The 15,305-nt window shown below is 54.0% G+C and overlaps 1 protein-coding gene across 10 annotated transcripts in view; it reads left to right on the top strand.

Annotated features, from left to right (window-relative positions):
* EEFSEC (eukaryotic elongation factor, selenocysteine-tRNA specific) overlaps positions 1–15,305 on the top strand; it is a 266,239-nt gene that overhangs the window by 217,377 nt on the left and 33,557 nt on the right. For 5 of the 10 annotated variants that reach the window (XM_025448186.3, XM_025448145.3, XM_025448169.3 and 2 more), the window contains 2 exons: positions 2,667–2,823; positions 9,435–9,510. The exons of 1 other annotated variant lie outside the window; for it this stretch is intronic. In XM_025448186.3, the coding sequence (XP_025303971.1) occupies positions 2,667–2,823; positions 9,435–9,510 (233 nt within the window). Of the gene's footprint in view, positions 1–2,666; positions 2,824–9,434; positions 9,511–12,587; positions 12,788–15,305 lie in introns of those variants that run through there. 4 more of the 10 variants (XM_025448151.3, XM_025448155.3, XM_025448176.3 and 1 more) reach the window with 2 other exon arrangements.

The following is a 15,305-nucleotide window of genomic DNA, read 5'->3' on the forward strand; positions in this document are numbered from 1 at the left end:
CCTGCCTGCTTCTCCATCTTGGTGGAGGGAGGGGGTCAGCATAGTCTTTGAATGCTTCACCCTAGGCTCTGCAAAGGCCCACCACACTTGGGTTTGAGCCTCCAGTGTACGGCTGGCTGTGGTGACTGCAGTTCCCTCAGGTCTTGCCTATAACTGCCCTGAAGTAGAAATGAAAATCCGTTGCAGACAAGGATGCTTGAGGGCTTGGGGACCCCGCCAAATGCCTCTGTCATAGGCTGAGGTGTTCTGAGTCAGTCTCTTTCTCCTAAGGACAGGTGGCCCCGCCCTCAGCAGCACAGGCTGAACTTAGGATGGGAAGTGGCAGTGAGCACCTCTGGTCATGGGGAACATGAAATAGCTAGTCCAGAGCCTTCGGCTCAGTTCAGCTGAACTTCCTGGGTCCCTACTATACCAGACTAGGCTGCTGAATGTGATAGGCAGGCCTGCCTCCCAGTTCCTGCCTCCCGGGTCCTGACTCCCAGATCCTGCCTCCCGGGCTCCTGCCTCCCGGGCTCTTGCCTTCCGAGCTCCTGCCTCCGGGCTCCTGCCTCTGGGCTCCTGCCTCCCAGGATCCTGCCTTCCAGTCTCCTGCCTCCTGGGCTCCTGCCTCCCAAGCTCCTGTCTCCCAGACTCCTGCCTCCCGGTCTCCTGCCTCCTGGGCTCCTGCCTCCCAGCTCCTGCCAGGCTGGAAACGGAGCTCCACATGCAGGCTACTCTGCTGGAGTGGAGACAGGACACCTGGGAGCTGGGAAGCCCGGGAAAACATACGGGGCTGATCACATCTGCTGGCTCTCACTCCCCATGTCTGTAGTCAGAGGAGCCACCTCCATTCATTTCACCCAGCAGCACCCACAGATGGGTCAGAGCCCACAGCAAGCCAACCCACAGGGGAGCTCTGCAGAGCTGAGTCCTGAAGGACGAGGAGGAGTTCATGTGTGGGAATGAGATTTGTGAATTATAAAGGGCTGTGCAAGTGGAAATGATTATTCTTATCGTTATTTGTATCCGATTCATCCATCACTGGGGAGAGGAGGAATGCAAGTACCTTTTATCTGGCACTATGAATCAAATAGAATAGGATATGTTTTTCTAAAAGGGTTTTAGGGTAAATGGGACAGTTTCTGCCTTTCAAAACAATCCATCTGGGGCCCTTAGCCAAATCTTGGCGTCTTGGGCAGAAGTGAGATGTTTCTGAGGTTGAGGACAGTACAGCCCACAGGGGTTCCCCCATGAGGCTCAGCCTCAGGAGGAGAGGACATGGAGGTGGCAAGTCCCACCATTGGCAGTGCTTCTGGCCTCCACAGTGCTGCCTGGGCTAGCTCCAGCTCAGACTCGACCCCGGTCCCCAAAAGAACCCAGGCCAGTGCACAGGGCCTGGAGAGCAAAAGGAAGCCTCCCCCATTTCCCCGGTGGCAGCTGTGTGGGACCCAGCATGCTAGATGCCAGATGGAGCAGGAGTTCTGCTCCAAAGTAGCAGCAAATCTCAGGAAGAAGCTCTGTGTTAGACCTTCTGAGATCATCTGGGAGAGGGTCTAGTCCGTAACGTGCGCCCATGCGCGCATAGACACACGCGCGCACGTGCCCCTTTTTCTCTTTCTTTGACTCGGAGGCCTGGCACCTTCCTGGCATGGGCCCTGCAAAGGAGCTGGGCAGGGCAGGGGAGGGGAGGCTACCTGGTGGGGGCTTTAGGTGCCATGGAAGGAGCCATGCCACCTTCCCTGAGGGGAGTATGTTGAGCTGCCAGAGGCCACAGGAGGGGAGAGTGACACTTCAGCCTTCCCTGTGCTCAATCCTTGGGGAGAGGTTCAAGGTGAACATAGCTCATGCTGAAATCAGGGCTCTCCAGGTTGGCTTTTTTATGCACACACATGTCCCTTTTGTCAGCCTGGGCCTCCATGAATAGGCGAGGGGCATAGGTTCAGCAGCAGAGGGTCTGGCCAGGGGGCAGCCAAGGAAGATGGGGCTTCTGCCAGGATCGAGGTAGGAGGGCATCATTCAGAGGGCACAGTGGGGCTGTAGAGTAGATGTGGGCCAGGCCAGGAAGAGGCTCTGACAAAGTGAGGAAAGCTGTGGCTGAAATACATATGTGTGTACTGAGCTGGAGGAGCAGAGCCTGGGTTCTCAGACACTGCTAGGAAGGAAAACCAGGGAGAGGGTGAGGTGAGTTCTAGAAAGCCTTGCTGCAGGTTCAAGAGTGGATGTCCTCCTCTCAGGTTCCAAGAGTGGATGTCCTCCTCTCAACCTGGGATGCCCATGCAAGCTTTCCTCAGGAGTGCTGCCAGCCATCATTAGCCAAGTGCTCGGGGACAGGCAGGGTGCAGTGGCCGTGGAGAGGCAGGTACTGGTAGGGCGATTGTGGATTCTGAGCTCCCTTAGCCCTGGGAGTTCTGTGACCTTAGATGGATGGCCTGACTGCTGTGCCTCCCTCCTGCTGCTGCCGTAGTGCTAAGTGTGATCCACATAAAGCTCTAGTAGGGGGCCTGGCTGCTCAATAGAAGTCATGGTGGTGATGAGGGCTGGTCTCCACGTAGCTCCAGTGTGTTCCATTGTCAGTGAGATGGGCAAATCACCAGGTAAGGGGTTGGGGGGAGGGGGATGGTAGCAGCGGCAGATCTGGCCTCCTCCACACACTGATGCTCTCTCTGGGGCTGGGTGTGTGGGGACAGGTGATGGATGACCACAGCGTGATCGGCCGTTCCCTGTTCAAAAAGGAGACCAACATCCAGCTCTTCGTGGGCCTCAAGGTACACCTGTCCACTGGGGAGCTGGGGATCATTGACAGCGCCTTCGGCCAGAGTGGCAAGTTCAAGATCCACATCCCTGGTGAGTGCAGTTGCTTCCTACCACTGGCAGGCACTGTGCAAACATGGCGAGATGGTGGAGACAGTGCATGGACAGTGCTCCTTGGCTCAGGATGCTCAGCCTGCCTGAGCTGACACACAGGGCCCAGCCCACTCAACATCATGGCCTCTGGTCCCACAGGCTTTTGGTTGGAGAGCCAGGGTGGGTCCTGGAAGTGCCTGGTTTGGAATCAGCCTCTGTTCTGAGCCAGGGTCAGAGTGTGAGTCTGAGCTCCTGCTCCACTGTTACCACACAGGGCTGACCTTGGATGAATTACCCACCTTGTCTGTGAAATGCAGTACCGATATTGATCTGATAGGTGCTTTGGAGGAAGAGTTGGTGAGAGAGACCACCAGGGGCCTGACATACTGCCCCAGTAGCCAGTATGGTTTCCCAGAATATGAGTTGCCACCTATGTTTTTGCCCAGTGGAGACCAGTAGGTGCTGAGCTTCTGCACAATCTGAGTTGGGACTTGTCCATGGCAGGATCAAGGGGGTGCAATTGTTCTTGGGAAGAGAGCCCTTGGATCTCTTTCATTCAGCCCTCTCTTCCATCACTCCTGCACTTACCCCATACCCATCTTTTGGAGGTCCTACCGCACACCAGGCAGGCTGTGGTGCTTGGGGGAGGGGACAGGTGGGAATACATTCAGTGAGTACTATACCTCGCAGAAAAAGTAAAGCAGGGAGAGGAAGAGAATCACTGTGTGTGTGCCTATGGACAGGCAATCAAGAAAGACCTCTCTGAGGAGGTAACCCTTGACTACAGCCCTGACCAAAGGGAAGGAGGGAGCCCCACTGACATCAAGGGAAGGAACACTTCAAGCTCCTGTCCTGTCCTCTCCACTGATCTGGTCATTACCTCAACCAAACCAGTGTCCACGCTGCTCTGCTTCAGCTTCCAAGGAGCACACATGGGTCATGAACGGGGCAGGCCAAGGTCCACACCTCCATTCCCAGAGCCCTGGGCCTGTACCTGTGGGGGCTTACTAGGAGGATAGGAGGGGAGCTACCTGGGGCTAGGGGAGCCGCACCCTGGAATACATCTCTCCCCCTGCTGGTCCAGACAAGGGAAGGACAGCACTGTCTGTTCCTTTTTGGGGGTGTGTAGGATCATGTCGACGCTCCACTCAGCTCCCTTCCTTTAGCCCAAGGCCAGCTCAGAGTTAGGGTGTTCCCAGAACAGGCCAGAGTACAAGAGGAGGCTTGTTTGGGGGCCCTGGGTGCTGGGGTGGGAGTACAGGGAGGGAGACACAGTACCGCTGCTTCAGTCGACTCAAGTTCACATTCCTTTGTAGGTCAGTGTTGCCTTTTTAATAGGTCTGCTTCCTGTTTGTGGCTTTTAAGCTTTTTATTAAATATAACTGGTCAGATTCCTTCATCCCACCCACCCCACTGCTCACCCTCCTCCTGCTTGTCTTTTCCTGTGGATTCCTTCCATAAAGAATTACTTTTAACCTTTTTGAAGGGTATTAATTGTAGAAGAATCTTCAGTGAACCTGAGACACCCAGTGCCAGGTGGAGGAGGAGGAGCATTGCTGGCCTCAAGCTGGATGTGCCAGAGTGTGGAGGCTGAGGATTTTGGCCTTGCACGATTTAAGGCTCCCAGAGCAGGAACAGCTCAAAGGAGCTGTCCCAGCCCACAGATTGTGGGTGGGGCTGGGGTCAAATGTGGCCTATGAGCCTTGATGCTAGCTCTGCAGGGCAGCACAGTGAGGGAAAGGGGATTGGACTAAAGATCATCTGGCTGTCCTCCCATCTGCCCCTGACCACCAGGCCTGGGTGCTCCCTGGGGCCTCTCACCTCAGGTGGCAGGGCCAGATGCCGACAGGGCCAGGTAGCCAGCAGTAGAGAGTAGTGGGGACTATGGTGGCCTGCCATAGACACTGGACTCTGAGATAGGGAATTGACACTAAGCCCATTGCTTCCCCCTCAAGATACTCTCAGAAATCAGGGGGGCTGGGCTGGTGGGACAGCCCCATCCTGACATCCAAAACGCTGGCTGACCCAGAAAGTCTTAGATTTGGAAAGTCTGATGTTTAATAGCTGCTCCCTTCAAAAAAGTGGCCTCCATTTGTCAGTCCTGGGAGGCTGGGAGGCCCTGCAAGATGAGCTAGACACCCACTGGGTCGCATTACTACAGAGAGCAGTGGAGGACTTTGCAACCAGAGTTGAATTTCCTCCTGAGGATCCTACCCGTAGCATAGTGTCTCTGCTTCCAAGTGCTGCTTCATCATGGAACCAGGTTAGTCTCCTCCATCTCCAGAAGGCCCTTGGGAACTGAGAGGGGACTTACTCATAGTCTATTTGGGTGGTCAGCCCCTGCCTGACCCGCCAGCCACAAGAAAAGAGTTGCAGTCTCAGAGAACTGGATGCCATGGGGTCCACGTGTGGTCGGAGAGCCCCTTGTGCTAGGTGGCCTGGCCTGGGCTGCCACTGCTCACCTTGGCAAGTACTGTCCTGCTGTTCCTGCCCTCCTCTCCACCCCAGCGTCCCAGCACCAGCTCCTGCTCTGAGAAGCAGCCCAGTAGGTGAGCTGGAGCCATAGCTGCTGTCAGCCCCACATACCCCACTCTGCAGGGGAAATGAGCTCCTTGATGAATTCCTGGCAGAGAAGAGCAAAGGGGAGGAAGGCACTTGTCCCTCATGACTGCCACTTCTTACTGACTCTAGGGGAGAAGGTGAACATATGCATGCAATTGTATCTTCCAAAACAATGCCTCAGAAACCTAAAATTACACAGTAGGTTGATATGACATGGAAAGCTTTTTGAGTGGCCCATCTCCCATAAGGTGCTCCTGGACCTGCCAGTTTGGGGAGGACTGAATGTAGTCTGTGCTAGTAGCATAGGTGAGGATGGTCTGTAGTGTGCATGCAGCTTACAGCCTTGTCACCAGAGAACCCTAGGCTCCAGGTACCACTGGTGTAATGTGTATCACTGCCTCTAGTCAGGTGACCACACAACTCACAAATGAAACTGACCATGTCACAGAGCTCCAAGTAGACACTCACCTTGGAAGAGCCAGAACAGCAATTATTGAGAACTACAGCCACCAGAGGCCACTGAGGACCTCATCCTCTCCATGGGCCTGTCCCACCTGCCGAGACCAGCACTCCTCGTACGTGTCAGGAAGTTGACCTTGCTGTGGGGCAGCCAGGTTCTCAATCAGACCCCAAAACAGAGGTCTTGGGTCCTGCTAACTCACACTGAGGATCATCACATTTGGGTGATCTTTAATACCCTTTCAGCTATTACTAATCACAACTAAATGACTCTAGACAGATGAGAAAAGAAAAAAAGAAATGTATGGAGTTGTACTTGCAGTAAGAACCCAGAAGGAACTTCTGCTTACTGCTCTTCAGGAGGAGCGTCACTCAGGAGCCATGACAGCTGTCTGAGGGGGACCCCATGAAGCCCCCAGAAAGGTTGGCACCCATGGCATTGGAGTATCACCATTTCACAGATGAAGACACTGAGACCTGGAAGATAAGCAGTGAACTTGCCCAGCATTCTATAATAGGACACGTCAGAGTGGGATTGGGCCCACATCACCCTGCTGACCACTCTCACCCTGCCACATCACCCTGCCGACCACTCTGCCCACCACTCTCCCTGAGCCCTGGCTCCTCACGTGCAGGGCTGGTGGGGAGGGGAGAACATGCAGCTATGTCCCTCGGGTGGTGAGGGAGAAGGGAACTATTGTAGCCATTCTGCTTGACGGACTCTTGAGCAGTGGGCCTGAGAGGTTGCATACCTGGAGAACCACTGCCAGCTCACCTCTGATAGGTGTTCTGAGGAGGGTCCCTAGGCCACCCTGGCTCCAGCTCTGCCCCCCGAAACCAGCTCCAGGTGTCCAGGGCTTTGGTGTGCTATCCCAGTCCAGGCCCTGGCGGCCTGCTCTGGGCTCCGTTTTCTGCCCCTCTACCGTGGCTGCGGGAATGCTCACCTCACCTGCTCCCAGGGCCTTATGCCTCTCTCACTGCCTGGACCACTCTGCAGACACAAACCAGTGCCTCTCTGTGGAGGTACACCTGACTCTGGACCACCGCTTGGTGCTCCTTTTTGGTACTGCCCAGAGCACTTGTGCAGAAGGAAGCCAGAGCAGAAAGGAAGGAGTCTCTTCTAGCTCTTTTCCATTCTGCAGCTGGGGAAACTGAGGCCCCTTGATCACAGCTACACAATCAGTAAGAGCCCCAAGTCTCTGCCTGCCTGTCCAGTCCACAGGGAGACTCACAGCAGCTACCAGGAACGAGAGGCTCAGAGGCCCTCCCTGCTGGCTCTTTTCTCAGAAACTCTTTCCCAGGACTCAGTTCAGGCAGACTGCCCTAACACCCGTGTGCCAAAACAGCCTCCCTTTTGTGTCCCAGGACTCTGGGGCAGCCCTGAACCTCCATTCATCTGTCTCTCGTCAGCTGTTTATCAGGCCCTTCAGGTGCCAGGCCCTGTTCAAGTCCTGGAATGTGTTAGATGGAGGGAGATCCTGAACACTGACTGTGGAGGGAGAGTCCTGGGGTGCTCCATCCTTAGCTTGAGCACCCAGTAGTGCAGCACCACCTCTTCTGCATCCCTGGCTCTCAGTGCTCAGGTCAGCCTAGGAGGGTTAGGTGGACTAGGCCAGGGCTGTAAGTGCTGGAGGCCCAGTTCTTTGGAGAGTCCCTTGGCACAGTACAGGGCATGGCCTGCAGAGACAAGCAGCCATTTTTGATTGCAGCAGGCCATCCCCACTTGGAGCTTCGGCCCCTCAGTGCTAACACCAGGGAATGATTCTGACCTTCAAGCAGGGAGTAAAGATTAGATCATTAAGCTCTGGCCACAGTATCTGACTCATGACAAGGCCTTTGTGAATGGTAGCAATGGTTGTGTGTTGTTTTCACCTACCAGGCACCTCCTCTTACCTGGGGTCTCACGTGCCCACCAAAGGCCCTGCCCCTACGGCAGAGAAAGGGGAGTTACCATCTTTCACTTTGAGATTGGCTCTGCTACCAGGCCCCCTCCCCATTTATTGACCCTGGAAGGCACTTTGCATTTGGTCAAAAACAAGGATTAGACATTACCTTTCTGATTGAAAACAGAATCCCAGGTGTCCCCCTTGGACTGAGCAGGTAATTGGTGAAACATTAGGCACATGGCTTCTAAGAGCTGTCCAGGAATGTTGTCTGAAGCCAGAGGAGCCAGCAGCCAGAGGGAGTGGGGTCGCCTGGAGAGTGTGCAGCATGAAGACCCACAGCAGGGACAGCAGCCCTCCAGGAAAGCAGAAGGCAGGACCCACAGTGGGTGATGACAGCAGTGGCACAGGCAGCAGCTGCTCTGGAGCTCTCGCTCTGCATCAGGGAGCATGCCCTCATGTAAGCAAACCACTCCACCCTCCCAGCAGCCCGAGGAGGTGGGCCTGGCAGCACGTGCATTTCACAGAGGATTGACGCAAACCAGTACGGAGCCCAAGCAACTTGCCTAAGGTGACATGGCAGAGGGAGGAGGACTGGGGCTAAGCCCGGTAGTGGCTGGGGCACACACTGACTCACTGCACACCTCACCGTTCCAGCTCAGAGGTGGCCAGCTGGCCAGTCGCCTGGCACACATGCACTCCCCCTTTTCTGGCTCTTTACTCTCACCTTCTTGTATCAGCAGCAGTGCCAGGTTTTGGGCACACAGGCTCCACGAAGATGTGCTCTAGGAGTTCATAGCTGATCATTCATCTATTCAACAATGGGTGTTTGAGCCCCTCCTATGTGTCATCCTTGTGCCAGGCTGTAGAAGGACCACAGTGACCTCTGTTCTCATGAGGTTTGCAGCATGGTTAGATGTGAGAGTCTTTTGGGGCTGCTGTAATAAATAACACAGGCCGCATGACTTAAAACAAGAACACTTATCCTCTCTGTTCTGGAGGCTAGAAGTCCAGGATCAAGGTGTCAGTGGGGCTGGTTTCTTTAGCAGCCTCGCTCCTTGGCTTGCAGATGGCTGTCTTCTCCCTGTCTCTTCATACGGCCACACATCTCTTCGTATCTCTGTCCTAATTCCCTTTTCTTACAAGGGCACTGGTCAGATTGGATTAAGGTGTGCCCATGTGATCTCATTTTACCTTAATCACCCCTTTTAAAGTCCCTCTCTCCAAATACAGTCATATCCTGAGGTGCATGGGGTTAGGAGTTCAACATGTGAATCTGGGGGCTGTTCAGCCCATGGCATTGGCAAATGCATCTCCCAAGCATTTCCACTTGGCAGCCTTCATCAAGCTGTGCAGAGAAGGTGTGCGGTGCTGTGAGAGTATAGAGCAAGATTAACTCTGGGGTTAGGAAGGCTTCCTGTGGCAGTGGCATGGTATCCCGGGGCCCTGGAGGATGAGTAGGAGTCCTTCAAGCAGAGTGGGGGCGGTGTCCCAGCAAGGACAGGCCTGAGTGAAGCTCTAAGGCAGAAAAGATCGGCATCTTCAGGGATAATGGACCCAGGAAACCAATGGGTGGTGACATGAGCAGGCAGGGGCCACCACATGGAATCTGGTGAGCCCTAGGAGGCTGTTCCTCTCTACCCTCTAATGCAGAGAGGAATTGTCAGAGGGCCGGTGATAGGATACAACATCAAATTTCCATTGCAGCAGGTCCCTTGATGCGATGTATGAAAAGTCATCTTCCTGTCAACCCTAGGAAGGAGTATTGTCATCTCTGTAACAGGTGAGGCTCAAAGAGCCATGCCCCACCCCACCCAGCTCCCACCCCATGCACATGCTCTTCCCAAGGCCCCGGACTACAATTCACAGATGTGTGTCAGAGGAATGGACAACAGGGAAGCAGCAGTGACCCTGTGATGATGCCAAGCTGTGCCTCTCAGGAGTTCACAAAGGGCCATGGGACCATGAGGGGACTACCCTCGAAGGGCATGAGCAAGCTGGGCAGATGCAGGGAGATGTCATCAGAGACATGGCCAGGAACCACAGTAGGAGTTTGGGTCTATGGGAAGCCACCAAAAGCAGGTCTTAAGTGAAAGACTGACTTGATTTGATTTGCATTTTTAAGCGATCCCTCTGGCTACCCTCTGGAGAATGGTTTGAGGAAGGCCATAGAGAAAGCAGGGAGGCAGAAGGCTGCTGCAGTACACAGTGATAGTCAGGCCTGTGTCATGTGCATGGGAATCCAGGAAGGCTTCCCAGAGGAGGTAATATTGGAAAAGAAGGCTGACCCTATCAGTGGACTTCCCCAGGACAACCACAAGGGAAGGAGAAGGCTGTGTTTGGGTGCCTTTGAGGATTGCAGCAGGGAGGGCCACAAGCCAGAGCCACGTCTGAGGGCCTCACGGGCCAGCTCTGGCTCATGGAGTCAGGCCTGCAGGTGAGGCACTTAGTGGGGACCCAGCATAGTCCCAAGGTTCCTCCCTGGGGAAGGAGGGAATGGCTTGGAGGGAGTACAGCTGGAGGCCTGAGTCCACTGAGAGAAGTACTGCTGCATGGGGCAGGAGGGTGTACCTAGAGGTGGCTAGGAGCCAAATAAGCCCATACTCAGCTTTCCCAGATTGGAGCCAAAACTCCTGGTGCCCCCTAGGGTGTCACAGCCCTGTTCTCACCATGTCTGGAAGGATGAACATAGGTCTAACATAGCAGAAAGGTAGCTCTCCAGACCACCCGGAGCACATTCTTACCCTGCAAGGCAGAGCCATGAACTCTTTCCATGGGCCTAGCTCACAGATGCTGCAAGACTGGCACCATGGACCAGTCCTCGGCCCTGAATCCAGAAGCTGGGACCAGCTTCTTGCTTATGTCCCTATCAGATGTTATGGGGAGGGAGACTAAGCCTTGGAAACAAGGCCCTAAGACAAGCTTAGCAACATGCCTGGAGCCATGTCTGTCACCTGCTTGGCCATATCCCTGGCTCCATCAGACACAGCAAAGCCAGGACAACAGAAAGAGTCCCTTGTCTTGGCACTTCACCCCATCAGGAAGGCAAGGCAGCCCTGCACCAGCTGCTCTTCTACAGGCCTACCCTGTTAGGAGCTGGCTGGCGGCTCAGGTGAGCCCTGGAAACGGGGGAGTAGAGCTGGGCCTCCAGCTGCCTGCATGTATGTACCTGTTGGTCCCTCCTCCTGCCATCAGCTGGGAGAGCGGAGCTTCCAGGACTTCCTGTGGAGCAAGTTTCATGCAATTCAAAATGTCTGAGTATGGCCCTGCTGCCCTTAGGCTGGGCCAGGGCATTGCCACCACCCAGCCGAGGCCCTGGTCCCATCTCCAGCTGTAGCAGGTTATGGCAGATGGTCCCAAAAGTGCCTCCTGTATAAACAATTTTTTTTTTAAGATTTTACTTATTTATTCATGAGAGACGCACAGAGAGAGGCAGAGACATAGCAGAGGGAGAAGCAGACTCCCTGCAAGGAGCCCGACGCGGGACTCCATCCCAAGACCTCAAGATCATGCCCTGAGCGAAAAGCAGATACTCAACCACTGAGCCACCCAGGTGCCCCTATAAACGAAAATTAATGAAGTTTTTTGCCTTTTGTTTTTAAGAAAGCAGCATTTAAGAATCAACCGACCATCTATGTTGTAGATAGTGATCCCTGGATACAGTGGGGCAGCTCACTGCCTTCAGAGCCTCTGTTGCATTTGATGAATGAGGAGGGGGTGTAATGATCCAGTCTTGGGGTGCTGTGAGATTTAGGCCAGTGTACAAAGATGCCCTGATCTGCCTGCCGTGTGTGGACACCCAGGCCTGGAAACACAGGCCCTTCCAGGTGGGGCAATGGAGCTGAGGCTGCCATGTCCCAGCAAGCTGCTACCACTCCACTCTACACAGGTGTTGCTGGTCCGCAGCACGGCCACAGTGCAATCAAGTCTTCACATTTTTCAAGAGAGACTGAAGGTCTGGGTTTTTACATGAAATCTCCCAGTTCTCAAATGGGGCCACCATGTCTAGCTTCTTTTGGGGCCAGGTCCTTAAGGCACTGCCTCTCCATCCTCCTGCCGCCCCCATCCCATTTCTCTGAAGGGTACACTGAGGCTTAGAGGAGCCAGATGACCCACCCAGCAGACCCCGAAGTCCCCAGATGGAAGTGGGCATTTCTCATGGTCACCGTTCCGTGGAGAGGCTTCTGGAAATCCAGCAAAGAGGAAAAGTGAAAACTCGTCTTGTTGCCAAAGGGAGGGGCCTCAAGAAATCCTGAGGCTGTGGGCATTGTTGTGTTCCCATAAATAGGCCCTTGCACAATAGGCCATTAGTTGTGTGTTCCCTCTGGGGTTTGAAATGAAACTGGTTTTCTTTTCCTTTAAAATGTGCTCTCCCCACCCACCCAGACGCAACTGTAGACACTGTCTGGCACAGATTCTTGGGCAACCTCAGTAACCTGTCCTTGGGGCTTCATCAGTGCTCTGAACCAGCCACCTCAAGAGTGGCCCCCGCCAGGCCCAAATTGACTTTTACTGAAAGATACTGGCAGGGCTGAGGTTGGTACATGCTTGGCAATTCCTGCCCCCGCCCCCTCGCCCCCCCCCCCCCCCACTAGGAGGTGGAAGCAGGGGACCTTCAAAGAACAAGAGCTTTGGAGTTGGCCAGACGTGAGTTGGAATCCTGGCTAGAATATTAACCTTTCGGGGCCTTGGCGGCTTCAATAAGATGGGTTATTTCCCCACCCAACTTTTCAAATACTTTGAACTGCACTGAGAAGTTGGAAGAATAGTTTATTGAATACGCATATTCCCTTGGATTTCACGGTTGTTAACATGTTGTCACCTTGGCTTTCTGTGTGTGCCAAACCATCTGCATGGTAGCTGTGGAACGCCAGTGACACCAGCACTTCAGTGTGTGCACCCAGCAACAAAGACATCCTCCTCTACAACCACAATGTGATTCTCTCTCAAGAAACCCGAAGTCCGTCTAAGACACAGCCTGCTTTCAGATTTTCCCCAGGTGGCCCGATACTGTCTTTTAAAACCTCTCCCTGCTGAAGGATTCTGGGGAGGTTCTGACCCTGTACTTTGTTGCCCTGCTTCTAGGGGTTTTTGAAGAACCCGAGTTGTCTGTGTCCCAATGCACTCTTTGGGTCAGTCTGCTCTTTGTTCCTGACTACGTTCAGGTTGTGCGTGTTTGGAAGGAACCCCACAGAGGTGCTCTCTCACATCCTAGCGTATCACCTGGGACGCATGTGATTTAGTTTGCCCGCTGTGCACGGTGGAGCCATGATTGCTGGTAGAAGTGGTCATAAGCAGGGTCACGGGAGGGATGGACACGGGAGGGATGGAGACAGCCCATGGCCCAGAGGCGGCTAGTGTGAAGGGGGCCCGGAGCCATGCAGAGCTGTGGCCTGCATGGAGGAAACACCAAAGAAGTCCCTTTGAAAGTCAAGGCTAAGGCCCTGGTCTGGCAGCACTGCAGCAGAACTGGCTCTGTGGGGCCCAATCCAGGAGTGTCCTGCCCCTTTCCCACAGCCCTGTGGAGGCTAAGCCAGGGCTTGTGCAGGGAGGACCTGCTACTTCCCGAAGCCTACAGAGTCCACTGTCTCTGTCTGCCTCTCTGTCTCCCTGCTTTGCTCCAGCTGTGGCCCTCTCCTGTGGCTATCATCAGCCCTGAACCCCGGGAACTGGTTTCTGCCTCTCCCCAGCAGGACAAGGATGGCAGAGATGACTACAGAAAGTTAAGCAGTGTGACAGGGGCCCTACGTGCAATGGGGACAGGAAGGATAGGGTGACCACTCCTTTCCAGAGTGGAGTGGTAGGTACAGTGACTCTGGAGCTGGCTTGAAGGTGCAGGGTTTTTTTCCCAGGTAAAGGAAGGGAGGAAAGGCATTTAGGACACAGGGAACAGAGTACACTAATGCATGGAGGCTAGAAGGAGTATGGCATACCCTTTGCTTCTTCTAATGTGTGGCATGCTGTTCTAAATGCATTATATGTTACTAATTCGTTTAGTTTGGTGTGTTTAAAATGGTGATTTGGGAACAGTTTTTCAACGCAGTGGGACTTTTTTCCCAGAGTCTTACACGTAGTCAATCACAGCTGAACCCCTGGAGATGCTCCTTGCTGTTCACCTTCAGTCTGTGGCGTGAGACCTAAAGCCACTGCTTGGCATCTGGCCTTTATCAGGTCAGGATTCCTCAGCATCAGCACTGCTGACATTTGGGGCTGGGCCGTCCCTGCGGTGGGAGCTGCCCTGTGCATGTAGGATGTTTAGCAGTATCCCTGGCCTTGCTCGTTGGTTGCCAGTAGCACACCATGCTAGCTACCCCTCCCCACCTGCCCTCTCCTCTTGTAACAACAAAAAAGCTTCTCTCAACAGCACCAAGTGTCTCCTGCATGACCAGAACCCCTCTCCCCCCCGCCCCACCACCGCCGGTTAAGAACTACTGGTCTAAATAGATGGTAGAAGCTACAGTGGGCGGTATGCAGGCAGGGACACAGTGGGAAAGCTCTCCCAGGCAGCTGGTTGGAGAGTGAGAGACTGAAGGCCCCAAGCCTGGGGCAGTAGGTATGTGGAGAGCAGGGCAGGAGGCAGGGTGGGCAGGCTGTGGTGACTGCATCTGCCGGGTTCAGGATGAGGAGGAGCAAGCAGGGGCATCCCCAACAGACCCCACCTCAGCCTCCTCTGGGTACCCCATGTCCAATGGGGTGGGCCTCAGGAATGCTTCAGGTCACAACCCACTCAGCCCAAGTGCCTGCACTGTCTAAACACAGTAGTGCTGTACCTACTTCCCGAAGGCCTTGTCTTCTGGAATATTCTCTGGGCTCTGAGGTGACGGGAGGCCCCTGAGAGCTGGACCCTGCACTCTCAAAGGGAGGGAGAGGCTTTTTCCAGCCTGGGGTGTGCCAGGAACATAGCACCTTTACCTGGATTCTTACAAGTTGAGTGAGACTTCCTTGAGAAATATTTGTTTGTTTAGCACTCTCTAAAACTGTCCAGTTTTTTAGCAGTTTGTGATTTGAGGGGGAAATTTGTGTTTTTCCATATGAATTTATACTCCCTAAGTAAAATCATCAGAGTAAAATGATTATTTGCTTTAACGTTTCAGGCAGTGGTAAGGGGAAATTTGCTAAGAACTGTCTCTTCAGAAAGCCTAATCTAACAAACAACCAGCAGTCTTAAGTACCTGAAAGTCCCAGAAATCAGAAGCCAGCCCCATATCCTATCACGGACAATCTTGGCTCAGGCAGTTCTACTAGATCTCATGTCTTAATCCCCAGTGCCCTGGACTGCTATGGCAGCTGGTCATGTGCCCCAAACCTTGAGACCTTGAAAGACACGTGTGAGTAACAAGAACCTCCCTGTGCATCAGTTCTCCCGTGTTCCAAATTCACCACATTAACCAAAACACCTAACATATTCAGAGAACCTTGGTAATTATTGTTATTAACGAAGGGGTGTGGCTGGCCTTCCCTGCCAAATGCTGGAGCACAAAACAGCCTGTGACCAGAGGGCCAGGCATAGTGCAGACTGCTGGCCAGCATTTGGCCCTTGCTGCTGCTGGCCAGCATTTGGCCCTTGCTGTATGCCAG

This window comes from Canis lupus, chromosome 20 (assembly GCF_003254725.2).
Source record: "Canis lupus dingo isolate Sandy chromosome 20, ASM325472v2, whole genome shotgun sequence".
NCBI lineage: Eukaryota > Metazoa > Chordata > Mammalia > Carnivora > Canidae > Canis > Canis lupus.